Source organism: Rhinatrema bivittatum, chromosome 16 (assembly GCF_901001135.1).
Source record: "Rhinatrema bivittatum chromosome 16, aRhiBiv1.1, whole genome shotgun sequence".
NCBI classification, from domain to species: domain Eukaryota; kingdom Metazoa; phylum Chordata; class Amphibia; order Gymnophiona; family Rhinatrematidae; genus Rhinatrema; species Rhinatrema bivittatum.
In genome coordinates this window covers 63,375,911-63,394,261 of record NC_042630.1, presented here as the reverse complement: position 1 = coordinate 63,394,261, position 18,351 = coordinate 63,375,911, and the positions used below count along the sequence as shown (strand labels likewise).

The window sequence follows — 18,351 nt, the reverse complement described above, 5'->3', positions numbered from 1 at the left end:
TCTATCGAACAATATACAATAAAACTGCGGCCAACTGTTACCAACACATTGTCTTTCTGGTGTGTGAGACTGAGTGAATTTGTTACCGTTACCCCTCCCCACCCCTTTTTGTGACAAACTGGTTGTGACTATCCAGGTTATGGTAGAATTAGTACCTTTTTCTTGCTTTTGTTTGCTTCATAACCTACAATATTCTTGTTTTATTTCATTACTTTAAGGGGCGGATTTTCAGAGCCCTGCTCGCGTAAATCCGCCCAAAACCGGGCGGATTTTCGCGAGCAGGGCCCTGCGCGCCGGTAAGCCTATTTTACATAGGCCTACCGGCGCACGCAGAGCCCCGGGACTCGCGTAAGTCCCGGGGTTTTCGGAGGGGGCGTGTCGGGGGGGCATGTCGGGGTGCGGGCCCGAACCGCGCGGCTTTTTCGGGGCGTGTCGGGAGCGTTTCAGGGGCGGGCCCGGGGGCGTGGCCGCATCCTCCGGACCCGCCCCCAGGTCGCGTCCCGGCGCGCAGGAGGCCCGCTGACGCGCAGGGATTTACGCCGGAGGGAGGCGTAAATCCCCCGACAAAGGTAAGGGGGGGGTTTAGACAGGGCCGGGCGGGTGGGTTAGGTAGGGGAAGGGAGGGGAAGGTGAGGGGAGGGCAAAGGAAAGTTCCCTCCGAGGCCGCTCCGATTTCGGAGCGGCCTTGGAGGGAACGGGGGTAGGCTGCGCGGCTCGGCGCGTGCCGGCTATACAAAATCCATAGCCTTGCGCGTGCCGATCCAGGTTTTTAGCAGATACGCGCGGCTCCGCGCGTATCTACTAAAATCCAGCGTACTTTTGTTTGCGCCTGGAGTGCAAACAAAAGTAGGCTATTTGCGCTCCTTTTAAAATCCGCCCCTAAATGAATAAACCTAATACAATTTAAATTTAAAAAAGGAAAGAAATCTGAACGTTTCTTATGTTTTCTTTTTAATCACAGATAAGTTACGGATCTATGGACATACTCTTCAATGACCGGGTTAAGTTCCCGTTCTTCTATCGCACGATCCCGAATGATCATTCTCAGTTCCAGGTCCTGATTCAGCTCCTGAACCTCTTCAGATGGACCTGGGTGGGGATTCTCACCTCGGATGATGAGAGTGATCAGAGGGGCAGCGACGAACTGAAGAGGGAGATTATCAGGAGTGGAAGTTGTGTGGAATTTGTAGAAAAAACACCTTTGGCCATCACCCGTACAGTTAAAGAGTCTGTAAGAAGGAACTGGGTTATTGACAAGGTGAAGAAGTCATTGGCTAATGTGATTATCATCTACAGCACTACCAGTTACATAGCAGCACAATTCTGCTTCCAATGGTGGAAAGAGATGACTGGCAAGCAGTGGCTCATATCTTCTGCCACCTCTAACCTAAATAACATACACTACCCATACTTACTTTCTTCTTGTAGCATATTGAATGCTTCTCTACAAATTGCCATTCATAAAAAAGAACTTCCAAGTTTCAAGGATTTCCTCCATAATCTCCACCCATCCACATTCCCAGACCCCTCTGTTCTGAAACCTTTGTGGAGGGAGGCATTCCAGTGTGAGATTGTGTACGGGACTAAAAATTTGAATTTGCATAGCTGCACGGGGCTGGAGACTCTGTCTAACCTTTCACTTTCACAGTTTGATGTGAATAATTTTCAGTTCACATACAGTCTTTACACCGCAGTCTATGCACTGGCTCATGCTTTGCACAACATGTACACAGCTAAATCTCAACTTGGGGGGGATCTAAAACAGGACTTTCAACCATGGCAGGTAAATATACCTTTGATTTTTTTACAAAGTATAATGCTTTTTTCCTTACAGTAGCATTCATTTTTAGTAACATAGTAGACATCGGAGGTGCAAATTCATAAAATATGAGAGAGTAACATAGATCCTTATGCAGAACCAAGGCTATATAGATGGTCTTATGGAACTGACCCTTGCTTTCCCCAAGAGTGTCAGCAGTTGTTAGCAATGAGCCTTTTCTCTCCTGGTGCCTCTTTCCCTTCAAACCCCACTGCTTCAACTTACAAGTTGGGGGTGCGGGAGTTTACCATACTTCCTTATGATTCATGGTGGCCTGAAATGCATGGCCATGTGACAACTTCTGGATCTGGTACTGTTCTGGGTTCAGACCATGCACCCTGGCATTCTGCTAATCTCACCGAGGTCCTTACTGGCGGCTACCTGAGGGGCTTATCATCTGCATGCACATAGGACTACCTCGGGGGCTTACCCAATAGGGATGTGTTGCAGGGACGGATTCGTCCCATTCGGGATTCGGATTCCTAGGGGCCCAAATCCATTGCATCCATTCTCGGTGGCCCCCGATCCGTTCATATGTCAAAAATACATTTGTTCCGCCCAAAAAGCCCCATCCCAACCCTTTAAAGTTATTTATCTATAACCCCCCACCCTCCTGACCCCCCCCCAAGACTTGCCAAAAATCCCTGGTGGTCCAGTGGGGTTTATGGAGCGATCTCCTGCACTCGGGCTGTCGGCTACTGGTATTCAAAATGGCACCGATAGCCTTGGCCCTTACTATGTCATGGGGCTATCGGCGCCATTTTGAATACCAGCAGCCGACAGCCCAAGTGCAGGAGATCGCTCCAGGAACCCCGCTGGACCACCAGGTACTTTTGGCAAGTCTTGGGGGGGTCAGGAGGGTGGGGGGCCTATTCGTTGGTGATCCGTTGTATTCATGGGGGTTCGCCATACGTTTCGGAACCCCCACAAATATAACAAATATGGCATATATGTTGCGGATTCACAATACATCGAAAACAAATGCACACCCCTATTACCCAATATAAAAACACTGGGATTATATCTGGGGGCTTGAACCCAAGAGCTTATTCTCTACACATGCAGTCTCACACAAACTTTGATTCAGTACGTCACAGTTCCAGGTACTTAGGAATGTAAGTTTATTTGAGCTATAGGAGGATAGAATAAATAAATTCAGATCATACAGAAGAAGTAATAGTAGATAAAAATTCTACATATATATAAAAAACGTACATGTTTCCAAAGGATCAGCCTGTGCTGTCTTGTCCAGAAGCGTGTTCTCCCTCTCTAACTGTTATCACTTCCGTATACACTAAAATGTTTTGGCAAAGCAGCGATGTTCCCTCCCTCTGAGTTCTTATCAGTTTCAGGCACAACGGTGTGGCCTTAATTTTCTCTTAGGCTTTAGTATAAGTTAATTGCTTGATTTCTCATCATAGACCTACTGGAATAACTAAAATAAACAAACTCTTGCCTGTTTGTATACATTTTACAATGCAAACCAGTAAATATGAGTTCACTCAGAGGTTGGCCTGTGCCTTCAAACTAGCCTGTGTCTGTGTCCTCATCCAAAGTAACAAAAATTAACTCCAACATATAATGTGCCAAGCCATGTAGTGTGAGCCCATTGCCGGCCAGCAAATTCCCATTATCACAGAGGTAGGCAGTTCCTGTCCTGGAATGCCACAAACCTGTTTGGATGTCAGCACATTCACAATGCATATGCATGAGATATATTTGCATACAATGGAGGCAGTACATGCAAATATACTTCATGCATATTTATTGTGGATACCCTGAAAACCAGACCTAGTTGTGGCACAAGGGGTAGGCAAGATCAGTCTGCTTACCCCTTGTTCTATCAGCTAGAGCCGTGGGGGAAAGGCAGATGTGGTTTACAGGTTCTATAGAAAGCCAATTGCCTCTTCCCTTCCTCCCCATATCTTAAGCAAACATATTACTTTACCCTCTTCTCTGTGACTTTTTTTCTGTACATTTCCCCTTAAAGGGACAGGCTCATGATAAACAAAAACACCTCCATGGCCTGCTCCTATGCAAATAGACAACCAATATTTAAATACAATGAACACTTTTAGAAAATATGTCCTGGTTCTTTAAAGACGTCTCATAGTTTAAGAAAGCTTTAAAATAATTAAAAATGAAGAACGGTAGATTATAGCAAGGGAAAAGCTAGAGAGAAGCTGCATTTGCAGCTTTTCTCCTGGCTCATCTGTTCCCTGTGCTGCCCCACTGCTGCTGCTCTTCCTCATCTTCATCTACTAAATCAGCTCTTTTCTCAGCTACCAGCTGGATTAGGGTGAGCCAGACCATTCCAGTCTACATGAATACCTCTTGTACTGGATTGCATAGACACTAAGGATCTGCATTCATTTAAAATGAAAGGGGTTCTCAGAACAAATGAAGGAAGTCCCTGAAATAAACACATCCTATTTGTTTCATTTTATCCCTCATTGATTTATTTGGTCCATTAAAGTCTATGGGCCATAGGATTCAATCAGAGTAAAGAGTAATACAGAAATGGAGGACTTGCTGCCTGAACCCCAGCAACCATGCTCCATTAGGGATGTGAATCGTGTGCCCGATCATCTTAACGATCGAAATCGTCTGGCAGGAGAAGAAAATCGTGTTTGGCACGATTTTTTAGTTAAAAAATTGTTTTTTCCGATTAGTGCGCACTAACGGGAGTTAGTGTGCGCTAACAGAAAATGATACAATTTGACACTTTTCAGGTCTGTTAAGGCCAGTTTAGGAATGAATATGAATTCCTATTGGCTGCCCTCTTATTTATTCATGTTACCAAGGTTCCCATTGACAATATATGGGGGATGGGAAATGGAAACGGTTGGTAGCTTGACAAAAAAAGTAATGTGATCAGTCAATGTGACTAGAACTTGTGCCCTATCCCTGATATCGGGAGTGTTGTGATCTTCCTGCACACAGTGCCCAAACCCTGATACCGGGAGTGTTGTGATCTTCCTGCACGCAGTGCCCTATCCCGGTTACCGGGGGTGTTGTGATCTTCCTGCATACATCCCAGTATCAGGGATAGGGCACTGCGTGCAGGAAGATCACAACACCCCCGGTATCAGGGATAGGGCACTGCATGCAGGAAGATCACAACACTCCCATATCAGGGTTAGGGCACTGCGTGTAGGAAGATCACAACACCCCCGGTATCAGGGATAGGGCACTGCGTGCAGGAAGATCACAATACCCTCAGTACCAGGGTTAGGGCACTGCGTGCAGGAAGATCACAACACTCCCGGTATCAGGGATAGGGCACTGTGTGCAGGAAGATCATAACACTCCTGGTATCAGGGATATGGCACTGCATGCAGGAAGATCACAACGCCCCCGGTATCAGGGATAGGGCACTGCGTGCAGGAAGATCACAACACTCCCGGTATCAGGGATATGGCACTGCGTGCAGGAAGATCACAACGCTCCCGGTATCAGGGATAGGGCACTGAGTGCAGGAAGATCACAACACTCTTGGTATCAGAGATACGGCACTGCGTGCAGGAAGATCACAACACTCTCGGTATCAGGGATAGGGCACTGCGTGCAGGAAGATCACAACACTCCCGGTATCAGGGATAGGGCACTGCATGCAGGAAGATCACAACACCCCTGGTATCAGGGATAGAGAACTGCGTGCAGGAAGATCACAACACTCCCAGTATCAGGGTTAGGGAACTGCGTGCAGGAAGATCACAACACTCCCGGTATCAGGGATATGGCACTGAGTGCAGGAAGATCACAACACCCCCGGTATCAGGGATAGGGCACTGCGTGCAGGAAGATCACAACACTCCCGATATCAGAGTTAGGGCACTGCATGCAGGAAGATCACAACACTCCCGGTATCAGGGATGTGGCACTGCATGCAGGAAGATCACAACACTCCCGGTATCAGGGATAGGGCACTGCATGCAGGAAGATCACAACACTCCCGGTGTCAGGGATATGGCACTGCGTGCAGGAAGATCACAACACTCCCGGTATCAGGGATAGGGCACTGCGTGCAGGAAGATCACAACACTCTTGGTATCAGAGATGTGGCACTGCATGCAGGAAGATCACAACACTCCCGGTATCAGGGATAGGGCACAAGTTCTAGTCACATTGACTGATCACATTACTTTTTTGGTCTACCAGCCATTTCCATTTCCCATCTACCCAACCATCACCTCAGTGGGAACCTTGGTAACATCAATAAATAAGAGGGCAGCCAGCCAATAGGAATACATATTCATTCCTAACTGACCTGAAAAGTGTCAATTTGTATCATTTTCTGTTAGTCCGCACTAACAATGGTTAGTGCGCACTAACTCCCGGTTAGTGCGCACTAACCCGATTAATGATTTTTTAACGATAAATTAGGGGAATTCCTATTGTATCGTGTTCTTTAACGATTTATGATGATTTTAAAATTATCGAACGATAATTTTAATTGTTGAAAAACGATTCACATCCCTATGCTCCATATACTGCTATGGGGGATTTCCCACCTGCTGTCTACTTGCCATGCCCCTAATAATACCAGGGGGGCCTGACTGTTACTGCTCTGCCTGCCTGCTGTGCCTCTTGGTGCTATTGCTCTGTCTACCTGCTATGTCACTATGCATGAGCATGGGAGTTTTGGTACCTCTTTTGTTTGCTGTTGTTTGTTTATTAGTTCTGCAGGGGTGATTATTTTATTCTCAGAAAATAAATAAAAATGAAAACAACGCATATCCTCCTCTCCTCCAGCTATTTTAAAGTTCTTTGTTTTGTTCTAACCCTGTCATCTACAATTATCCCAGCCTGGATCTCCTAGGCCATTTGATGATTGATTACACTGATGCCATCAGTCTGCAGGAAGTAATTCAGACAGGACAGAAAACATAAAGAGAGAAGCCATTTATGAGGGAAAAGTGAACTCATGCGAAATCATTGAAACAGGAAATAGAACAGCCAGAGTTCAGCTATTGAATCTGGGAAAAGATTTGTATATATAGCAACTCTCCCAAATTACCAGGAAAACCAAATCACACTCAATAGAAACTATTAAGATGTTCGGCATGTAATAAGCATTTCTTTCAAAATCTCATTCCACAAGAAAATCAAAATTATACCCAGAAATTTGATCAGAATCATGCAGGGAATGTGATATTAAATGTATTTCAAGAAAATGATATTTATCACAGTTCATTTTCTTGTACCGACTCTGAGAATTGGCAAACTTGCTTCAACAGAATGATTGTCATCTCTCATGCCATCTTGCATTGCTGCTATAGTACTCATGCTATACCTTGTGGGTGTTTGCCACTCAGCCTTGCTTACTTGCCTAAACTGTACACCTTAGAGTTCTTTATTCCTTGCTGCCATAACCTAGATCTTACACCCTGAGTTGTTCCTGCTGCTCTGGGGGGGGGGGCTGCTTTGCACCTGTCATGTTATTTTGGTACCTTGATGGTACTCATTGTGCTGCTTGGTATCTTTATCAGTACCTTGGGATTTCTACTGCCACTTTGTCTTTCCTCCTCCTTTTTCATTCCTTAGGATGTTGATGCCACTTTGTTTGTTGTGCTGCCATCGTGAGTTCACGCCACTATTGCTGGTGCCCTCTTCTGGAGCCTTAGGAGGCTCTCAGCTCAGCTTCTCTCAGAGTGCCTTGGAGATCTCCTGCCAACGTTCCTATCCCTTTGCCCCTTTACGGAGTCTTAGGCTATTTCTGCCACTTTTGGTGCCACTTTACCACAGTTTAAGAGGTTTGGCATGATTTCTCCCTTCTGATGATTTATTCTCACAAGTTCCATTACATTTCATGAGAAAATCCTGATTACGTAGCCCAAAATAAACTGCTATGCATCCCCCATTAACTTTAATGGTAAATGAATCAAACAAATAAACATTATTTTCAATCTTTGTTTTGAAACTAAATTGGAGTCCTCACTAAACAAATGGATAATACAAAACAATGTTTTTTTAAAATTTTATATATCCAATTTGACAGCAAGCAGCAGATGTCAACAGTCCTGTCTTTTAGAGTTTACCAAGAACTGGGCCAAGCCACTAAACATTAAGGACTCCTTGGATGCATTGGATGAAGGCAGGAGTTCCCCAGACAACTCATGACCCAGTGGGCACTTTAGAGCAGGAAGCTCTGATGTATCCCTGGGCACAATCTCTGGAGCCAGTCAGGGGAATAGTGGAGGCAACTCAGCGTATTCAGGGGTAAAACAGGGAGGCAGGAGTCTGTTAAAAAGGGCTAAGAAATGGTGGGAAATGTGACTGTCTATGCAGACCTAGAGCTTGCTTCCTTGGATTCTGCTTCCCTGGACCCACTGAATCCAACCCCTGGAAAACAGAAAGACATGAGATGGTCTATGTTGCTGAACATATATCAGGTGCCCTGGCAATTGGGATTTCTCAGAGCTGGAGTAAAGTTACCTTAATAGGATGGTACAGGCCCCAAACACTGGGAGGAAGGAGACTGGCATGAAGACAGGCACCGATATGGCTGATAATTCAGGTGAAATCCAGCTAATGGAATGACGGGGAACTGATCGCAGATCCCTGAATCTGGCCTGATTCAATTCATGCCGTACCCTTGAAGAGAATATATAGACTGGATCTGGCTATACAGAGACCACCGCAGGGACCAATTGCAGAATAATAGGGGTGGGAGCCCATGTGAGTCATGGTGGGGAGTGTTCACAGGTCTACTTTACTCTTCCTAACAGACTCATGTGCATCACTGTCACTGGGGTAATTTCTTCTTAGCAGAAAATCTAAGAACCTAAAGAACATATCAAAAACATTTAGCCAGAGAGAAAAATGCCCCATTCTATGTCACAATCACATAATGGTGAGATTACTACCAGTGTGTTAGGAACTAGTGTTGCAGCTGCCGAAAAAATATACAGAATAACACATCCCTTCCCTCTCCTGATTTCATTGAGGGCTCATAAATAGAGGCCCAGTGCAGGAGAGAGAAGACAGCTCAAATGTTATCTATAAGGCCTGTGGGAGAGGAAGCATTTAATCCATTTGAGAGCTCTCTGCTTCTTGAGGCTGTTCCTGGCTCCTGATCCAGCTCCTGCAGCTCTGGTTCTGGCATTGACCTGCAGCCCTTTCCCCTCCGTTGCTGGAGGGAGCTCCTGTTTGAACCAATGCAGGTGATGGGACACTCCAAAAGGAATGTCCTAAAGGGGGTTGTCACTTTCTGATTTCTTTCAGGAGAACTCAGGATTGTTAGAGAATGCATTTTTATTTTTTTCGTTGAGACAGGACTTGATAGTGGGTGATTATCTCTGCCTCTACCCTTAGTGAGAAAGAGGATTGGGGTTGGAGTATGTCAGGGTTTTTTGTTTTTTTTTTAATTATTTCATCATATGTTGTAATAATTTGATAACTGAAAAAAGCATGGGATAAACACAGGGGATTTCTGAAGCAATGATGATGTAGTAACTTGATGAAAGCAGCTTAGAAGCAGCCAGAAGGTATAAGGAGACAGACTCTGTCTGTTTCCTTTTATGCAATTTATTTACAGTGTCAAAGTACAAAGCAAACCAACAAATGACTCAGGTCACATTCAGATACCATGGACACATCATACATAGCAGGTTTTAGTGTATGCTGAATTCCTGCCTGCTCCCCTGGCCTCTCTAAGCCTTCTGGGCCATGTCTCCTTATTCTAGGCTGCAGGGATATTCCTCGGGCCAAGAATACCTTGCTAGGTTGGACTTAAGGAGGACCAGGCCAGAAAGCTATGGACAGTCCCCTAAGGTGGTCTGAGGGAGTTTCCTCAGACTCCCTCACATACCTTCCATTCTATCTTGGCTGACAGGGTCTTCAGTTGTTGCAGGCTTGTTGGTTATTGCCGTTGGTCCTCTTGGATACATGTGAGGGTCATGGCTGTTGTAGTCAGTCTGTACTCATTTCACTAATTCTCTTTGAATGAGTGTTTTTAAACTCTCTGAGTCCACCAATGCCTGGGTAGGAATGACAAATAGCTCACCCACATTCAGAAAAGTAGAGATTTCCCACCTGGGAAGATCCACAACATTACAAACGTGTGGGGTCACAGCATTAATATCCATTGGTTCACCTTCCCTGCGGGGGCAGTCCCATGCAAAATGACCTCTTTCTCTCTGCAACTGAAATATGGCAGTCCCATAACTTTTTGCAGTTGAGGAGAAAAGCCCATTCTGTCTGACTCCACCAGTCTCTTTGCATCCTCTACCTGGGTCAGGTGGTCTCCCCTCAGCCTGTAGCAATTCAGTAATGGATTGAGTTTGGTAATAAGCCTCCACCATTTCCATCGCTGTCTCTAGTATAAGATTTGGGTGACTGAACAACCATTGCTGCATAGGGTATCCTAGGTCATCTTGGAATTGTTTCAGAAAAAAACATGTTGTCTACCTCCACCCCAGTCTGCCCTTCTGTGTGCAGCTACTTCCAAGCCACTGCTCTCAGTAAGCTTCTGGGGTAAAGTCAGAGAGAGAGAGAGAGAGAGCTATGTAAATGCATCAACCTAGGTAGAGAGCACATAGTACAAATCTACCTCTGTTTTCCCTTTCAGCAAGCCAAATGACACAAAATCTTCACTGCCGTATATTTTTCAGGTCATAACTCTGACAATGTTTGTAAAAGTGCCCCCTAAGTCTACCCTACCACCAAACTCCCACCTCACATTTACAGTACCCCCCTCTTACAGTGTTATAATAGTAAATAGACATATCGGTATGTAACTGATGTGGGAGATGGGACATTTGTTTAGCCATGCTCCCTTTTTTTTTTTTTTTTTATAATGGGCGCTATGCTTGCTATATTTATAGCAAAATGATAAATCTAGGCCTAAGTTAGCACTGTGTTTCACTGCATACTTTTTCTCACAGCACCTGCGTCTGGTCAATTTGGATTTGCAGGGCGTTCTGCAGTTACTGCTGCCCTGTAGCAACTGGACTGAGGCTCCAGATTCCATGGGAATTAAGGCTGGTCCCTTAATGTGGTCTGAGGGATTTTCTTGTAGAGTACCTCACAGATGGGAATTATAAAACTAAATTAGTTGGGAGGAGTTTGTATGACATGTGATCACCATCACTTCTAAAGTGGGAAAGTCCCTGCAAACCCATTTCTAATCCTTCCTGTGCTCCTTTAAGATGCTAGATCTTTGCTAGTTTTATATGATTCAGACTATACTTAGTTCATCTTGCTGAAATGTATGTTCTCTTACTGCTTACTCATTCAGGTATCACATCTATTCACATTTGTAGACTCATAATAATGTTGCATGATTTGGATATATGATAATAGACATAAAAAGGGGTTGAATTAATAAATGTGGAATCAAGTCTGCAGTAGTGCAAAATATCAAGGGGCGGATTTTCAGAGCCCTGCTCGCGTAAATCCGCCCAAAACCGGGCGGATTTACGCGAGCAGGGCCCTGCGCGCCGGTAAGCCTATTTTACATAGGCCTACCGGCGCGCGCAGAGCCCCAGGACTCGCGTAAGTCCCGGGGTTTTCGGAGGGGGCGTGTCGGGGGGGCGTGTCGGGGGCGGTTCCGGTCATCGCGGCGTTTTCGGGGTGTGTCGGCAGCGTTTTGGGGGCGGGTACGGGGGCGTGGCTACGGCCCGGGGCGGTCCGGGGGCGTGGCCGCACCCTCCGTACCCGCCCCCAGGTCGCGGCCCTGCGCGCAGGAGGCCCGCTGGCGCGCGGGGATTTACGCCTCCCTCTGGGAGGCGTAAATTCCCCAACAAAGGTAAGGGGGGGTGTAGACAGGGCCGGGCGGGTGGGTTAGGTAGAGGAAGGGAGGGGAAGGTGAGGGGAGGGCGTTAGAGGATTCCCCCCGAGGCCGCTCCGATTTCGGAGCGGCCTTGGAGGGAACGGGGGTAGGCTGCACGGCTCGGCGCGCGCCGGCTATACAAAATCCATAGCCTTGCGCGCGCCGATCCAGGTTTTTAGCAGATACGCACGGCTCCGCGCGTATCTACTAAAATCCAGCGTACTTTTGTTTGCGCCTGGAGCGCAAACAAAAGTAGGCTATTTGCGCTCCTTTTAAAATCCGCCCCCAAGGCTTTAGGTCTAATCAAACAGAATTGTCTAACCATTTGTTTCCATTTCTAGCTCAACCAATTCATCAAGGAGGTTCATTTTAAAACCCCTGATGGGCATGAGATCTTCTTCGATGATGAAGGGAATGTCCCAGCTCACTTTGACATTATAAACTGGGTCCTGCACCCCAGTGGTTACTTCAGAAGCATCAATGTTGGAAAATTCAATCTCTCAGCTTCAAGTGGGCAGCAGCTCTTTGTGGACAAAAGTGCCATCTTGTGGAATCCTTCCTTTAGACAGGTTTACCATTTATATTCTTTTTTTCTGTATACTTTGTAGTGAAGAAGTAAGGAAGGATAAAAAAAAACACAGAGGTTAGGTAAATGTTTGAATCACATTCTTGTTGAAATTAAGGATGGAGAAATAAGACATAGAACAAATAGTCTTTCACTTTTGTGATAAAATTCACCAAATCTGATTTTTGCATTATTTCAATGCAGTAGCCCAGCAACAGCTCAGAAATACTCTTCCGTATACACAATGGGTCCAATATTTAAAGCATGTTCAGTGCTATTTAGCAAGATACACAGGACTTATGTGGCTGAGTAGTAGATGCTGAATGTGCTCAGTGGACACCGCTTTGTCATATAAAGGCCTGATTCATCAGTCTTTTCCCATAGATGCAGTATGGGAGAAAAGCTTTAGTGAATCAAGCCATAAGTCCCTTATATAGCTAAAAAAATACACTCATAAAAAAAGTAGTCATGTACTGGATGGATCGGAGGCGGAGAGAGCTAGCTGTACCGGTATTCAGAGTTAGCCATATAAGTTTATGTCTAAGTTTAAACTCCCTATAGAGCAGGTCTAAACTTATCTAGGTAGACTTATCTGGTGAAGTGTGCACATATATTTAAAGGCTTTGCCGTGCCACTGAACATGCATCGTAACTTAATCGGATAAGTTCTAACCGGCGAAGTTACCTACATGACCAGCTTTGAATATCTGCCCCAATGAATACACCAGAAGTTTTGATAGTAGAGGTGCATACGAAGCTCCTTACAGAGATAGGCACCTGCTGAATATGGTATGTGACTATTTTCTCATTCTTCCTCATCTCAGACTCCCCGCTCTGTGTGCTCTGAGAGCTGTACTCCTGGATACAGGAAAGTTCTTCAGAAACTGAAACCAGTCTGCTGCTTTGACTGTGTCCCTTGCTCTGAAGGGCAATATTCCAACAAAACAGGTAGGCAAAGCACATAGGCCTAGATTTTCAAAGCCCTACACGCGCCGGGCCTATTTTAAAAAGGCCCAGTGATGCATGTAAAGCCCCGAGATGCATCTAAGTCCCGGGGCTTCGGGAAAGGGGCAGGGCAGGGTGGTCCACGGGATGGGGTGGGGTGAGCTAGAGGTCATCAGCACAGCGGCCATTTGCCGCTGTGCTGAGGGTTCGTGTGCCGGCAGGGTGCCGGCGCGAGCAACCTGCGCCTGCCCCAAGGCAGTCGCAAACGGTAAGATAAAGGAATAGGGGGAGGGGGGTTTAGAATATCACATCTATTCACTTTTTTAGGCTCAAAATAATGCTGTGTGCGCACATGGACACCCGTGCGCAGGTTTTAATATCTACCCCATAATATCATGGCAGAAATATGGAACATCTACACTTACCAACTCAATGTGAGCAAACACAGGTACGCACCTGCACGTATTACAAAAATACATGCAACAATATTGCAATATACTAGATATTTCAATGCAGTTCTACAACATGATTAATGGTAAAGCACATACACCAAGAAGCAAAAAGAAACATTCTATGTAGTAAAGTCCTATCATGCACTTCAGACATCTCAAAGTATTAGGAATTAGTTTTTTAAAATTGTTCACCCTCTATGCGGTTAAAGTATATGCCTTGTTCCACATCAAGCATTCTTTTACCTGCATAATGGAAAGGCATACAAGACAGGGTAGAGTGGGTGGTGTGATAGGGGAGGCAACAAGCATCATTTTAGCAATTTCAAATGTACACTAAGGGGTAGATTTTAAAAGCCCTGTGTGCCTATTTTGCATAGGCCGCCGGCGCGCGCAAAGCCCCGGGACGCGCGTAAGTCCCGGGGCTTTGCTTGGAGGATGTGCCAGGGGTGTGTTGGGGGGGGCATGCCGGGAGTGGCACAGCATTCGGGGCGTGTCTGGGGCTGTGTCCAGAGGTGTGACGGCGGTCCGGGGGCGGGGCCGAGTGCCCCGGCACAGTGGCCAGTGCCGGGGCAGGGAGCCAGCGACGCAAAATAAGGTAGGGGAGGGGGATTTAGTTAGGGCTGGGGGGTGGGTTAGATAGGGGAAGGGAGGGAAAGGTGGGGGGGACAAAAAAAAAGTTCCCTCCGAGGCCGCTCCGATTTCGGAGCGGCCTCAGAGGGAATGGAGGCAGGCTGCATGGCTCGGCGCGTGCAGGCTGCCGATTTTGCACAGCCTTGCGCGCGCTGACCCCAGATTTTAAAAGATACGCGTGGCTATGCGCATATCTTTTAAAATCCGGCGTACTTTTGTCTGTGCTGGTTGCGCGAACAAAAGTACGCGCGCACGTACTTTTTTTAAATCTGCCCCTATATGCATTGTTTTGCCCAGGACATAAAATAGATTTCAATATTTCTTAAATTTCAATGCGTCAACAATAAAATTAAATCCAAGTTATTATTTCTCTCCTAAAATTTCTAAATTGTAGGGTACTACAGCCTAGAGATTTTGTTTTATTTATGTTTTCTTTCATCTCAGGGGAAGGGTTTTGTTTGTTAATTTGCTGTCTTTATTTTCTGGTTGGTTCATTTAAACTCACCAAAAAGCCTAAAATAAAAAAAATGTTGAATTATGTCTCCCAGTCCCTTGCTCTTCAAGACAAGGTTTCTGGGTCAGATTGGGTTAAGTGGTGCCTCTTCAATTCTCCTTCTGCCAGCAATATTGAGTGGGACCTGGGCTTCCCTGACTAGGCTTAACCAAGTCTAGCTGGAACTTATCCAGTACCTCTGATACCCTTCAGAAAATGTAGTCCAGGGACTTCCCCTGCCCCCACTTATCCCTGTATTGGGTCCATCGATGGTGGCAGCATTGGAGCAGGCAGAAGTGATGCCCATTCACCCTTGCTGTCTCTTCTCACTTAAAAGATGGTAGTATTCATTGTAGTGAATGGTTCCAATGTGATATCACTTTGGCAATTGTCTCAGTGTCAGTGGATCCCATGTTCTAATCTATAGAAATTGCAAAGCCATACAATATATTACTGCCTATCTAGTTGGGGCACCAGTGTAACCCCACTTTAAAGCTACTCATGTGGGTTTGTATTTTTAAAAGAATAAGTGATGACGGGGTAAGTGGAGATTACCTTTACACATTTCAATGCCACAGCTGTTCTATACCAACAGATACTGAGACGTGGGGGCTGGGGTGATGCCTTGCTCTGATGATTTTTGAATGGGGTGAGAAGGGGATTAGAGAGGTTTGGTGCAGCCCCACCCGGTAGGCCCAGGACCCACTCAATTTTGCCAGAGGAAGGAGGTTTGAAGGGACCCAAGGAAGCCCCAGCTGGGCCCATCCTGGGGCATGAACCCTGGCTTGGGGAGGGAAGGGAGCAGAGATATTCCCCCCTTATTTCCTTCCTTTCTTTTTCCCCTTGAAAATGAAAAAAACAAATGTCATCCATTTTTTGTTCATTCCATTAATAATGACCGAATAATGGCCTCATTCCTAGGTTTTTCAGCATTTGTTTGAAACAAATTGACATACCAGCTGAACCATTGGAATAAAAATGTTTAAAAAATAAGAATTGTTATATAATATCTTCAATAGATGCTGAGACCTGCATAAAGTGCCCTGAAGATCAATGGCCCAATGAGAAGAAGGATAAGTGCCTCCAAAGAGTCATAGAATTCCTGTCCTATGAAGATCCCTTGGGTTCAGCTCTAGCTTCCATTGCCATCATGTTCTCCATCATCACTGCTTTAGTACTAGTAATTGTTATTATACATCAGGATACCCCTGTGGTGAAAGCCAATAACCGGGATCTCAGCTACATCCTCCTTCTCTCCCTCCTTCTCTCTTTCCTCTCTTGCTTGGTATTCATCAGCCCTGCTGGAAGAGTCACCTGTCTGCTCCGACAAGTTGCTTTTGGGGTTATTTTTACCATTGCTGTTTCTTCTGTGCTGGCAAAAACTATCACGGTTGTCATTGCTTTCAATGCCACCAAGCCGAATAGCAAGTTAAGGAAGTGGGTAGGGACAGGATTTTCCAGTTGTCTAGTTCTTATCTGCTCCTTGGGTGAGGTTGTGATATGCATTGCATGGCTGCTCATCTCTCCTCCATTCCCAGACTATGACATACAGTCTGAACTTGGCAAGATGATCCTACAGTGTAACGAGGGGTCCACCATTGCATTTTATAGTGTGATTGGATACATTGGCTTCTTGGCTCTGTTAAGCTTCATTGTGGCTTTCCTGGCAAGGAAGTTGCCTGACAGTTTCAATGAGGCCCAGTTCATCACGTTCAGCATGCTGGTGTTCTGCAGTGTTTGGGTCTCCTTCATCCCAGCATATCTGAGCACCAAAGGCAAATATATGGTGGCAGTGGAGATCTTTGCCATCCTGGCTTCCAGCACTGGACTGCTGGGCTGTATATTCATCCCCAAGTGCTACATTATTCTGGTCAGGCCAGACCTGAACACAAGGGGGCATATCATTGGAAAACAATTTCCTAATAAAGCAAAATGAGATAGGATTTCTTCCAAATGGCCTTGATCTTCATATCCCCTTAGCAATAAAGTGTATTACTTTCAGAATTGATGAAAACAAGTGAGTGTTTCAAACTGTGTGCCATTACTTTGTGCTTCATGTGAAATAAGGACCTATTTCTGCATTCAAAAAATCCCAAGAGTTTCCAACCCAACTCCTTACACAAATGAGGCAATTTTCAAAAATCTGTGTATACTTTTTATCTGGAGACTCTGCTCCAGTTCTCAAAGGGAAAATAAAAGTATACTTGTCTTTGAATATTGCATTGTGAAAAATGACCCTCAGAGATTTGCTTCTTTCTCTGACAGAATTTTTCTGCAGCAAAACAATATGTTTGATTTTGAAAATGCAAAACTACATGCATTGTTGCCTCCCCTACCTAATCCTGCTCTTTGGAATGCCTCCACACAATGGGGCAGATTTTCAAAGGGCTACGCGCGTAACCCTGAAAACCTGCCCCTGCGTGTGCCGAGCCTATCTTGCATAGGCTTGGTGGTGCATCCAAGCCCCGGGACATGAGTATTTCCCAGGGCTTGCAAAAAGGGGGCGGGGAGTGGGTGGTCCAGGGAGCGGGGCGGGGGCATGGCTGAAGCTAGGGATGTGCAGCCAGAAAGTATTCATTGCATTCGTGATACGTAATCGTCGGGAGGCATATTCGTTGCATTCCTACAATGGCGCCCCGATACGTTGATACGTGCATTCGTTTTCCGGTTCCCATTAAAGTCAATGGGGGAAGTATTTGCAGCCTATTTTTGGCTGCAGAATTGGAGTTTTATTATCAATTTTGGCTATTTAAACAAGCTTACCCATAATAGGAATTTTCTTAATCTGAACTGCCAATCACTCCATCCCCTCTGTTATCCACTTTACCTCAATAATTTCTCCCACTGGCAATCCTTTGTAATCTATATATGTGTCCCCTAAAATACAATACCATTCTTCAAATAGAATGCAATTTTGACTCACCTTACTACTATTGTTTGAAAATACCCAGTTATTTATACTTACCTTCTATATTACTACCCGTTTTACGCTTCTTTTATGTTGTACTATATGTTTCTATCATACATTGATTTATTTGTACTTGTTTTGTTCTTTGGTCATTAGAATGTAAAGCTAGTTGCTGAATTATTGTTTATTGTAAATTGAGGTGATGTTTATAAAGTGCCGCGGTATATAAAAAATTTCTAAATAATAAATAAATAAATACATTTTGATGAAACTTCTGGGGAGCAATCATCAGAACAACAAAACATCTCTAAGGTATTTAAACTGTGGCAAAGTGGCACCAAAGTGGCATGAATAGCCTAAGGTAATTTAAAGGGGCAAAGGGGTACCAGAAGTCACAAGAAGAGTGCTTTAATAGAGGCACAAAGCAGCAGCGAGAGTGTCAAAAACACACCACAGCTTCAAAAGAGAGCACCGATAACAGATGCATGAACCCTCGAAGGCAGCACGACAGGCAAAGCAGTAAGACAAGTAGCATCAACATCCTACAGCACAATGAAGGAGGAACATAGCAAGCAGAAAGACTAGCACCAACACACTGAGGAACGATGATAGTGGCCAGAACACAAGGAGTTGAATGAGTCATCTGGTGTATGGCAGCAAGGCATAGAGGCAGAGGGTAGATATAGGCTGGCTACAACCAGGGAGAGTTCCCTTTCCTTTGTGCAGGAAAGGGCTCCCTAGAATGGGTTTGCCCCTAGAGTGGGG

General features: G+C 45.4%; 1 protein-coding gene across 1 annotated transcript; it reads left to right on the top strand.

Moving 5' to 3' along the window:
* The first annotated feature begins 976 nt into the window (after positions 1–976).
* Positions 977–16,614, top strand: LOC115077777 (vomeronasal type-2 receptor 26-like). Its single transcript, XM_029580063.1, has 4 exons — positions 977–1,231; positions 11,936–12,163; positions 12,983–13,106; positions 15,698–16,614. The coding sequence occupies exons 1-4, from the start codon at positions 977–979 to the stop codon at positions 16,612–16,614; spliced, it is 1,524 nt and encodes a 507-aa protein (XP_029435923.1).
* The last annotated feature ends 1,737 nt before the right edge of the window (positions 16,615–18,351 follow it).

Coding starts and splice junctions, on each gene's coding strand:
- LOC115077777 (XM_029580063.1), top strand. CDS start 977: ATGGACATACTCTTCAATGACCGGGTTAAGTTCCCGTTCTTCTATCGC. Junction 12,164..12,982: donor GGAATCCTTCCTTTAGACAG/GTTTACCATTTA, acceptor TCCTCATCTCAG/ACTCCCCGCTCTGTGTGCTC. Junction 13,107..15,697: donor GCAATATTCCAACAAAACAG/GTAGGCAAAGCA, acceptor TATCTTCAATAG/ATGCTGAGACCTGCATAAAG.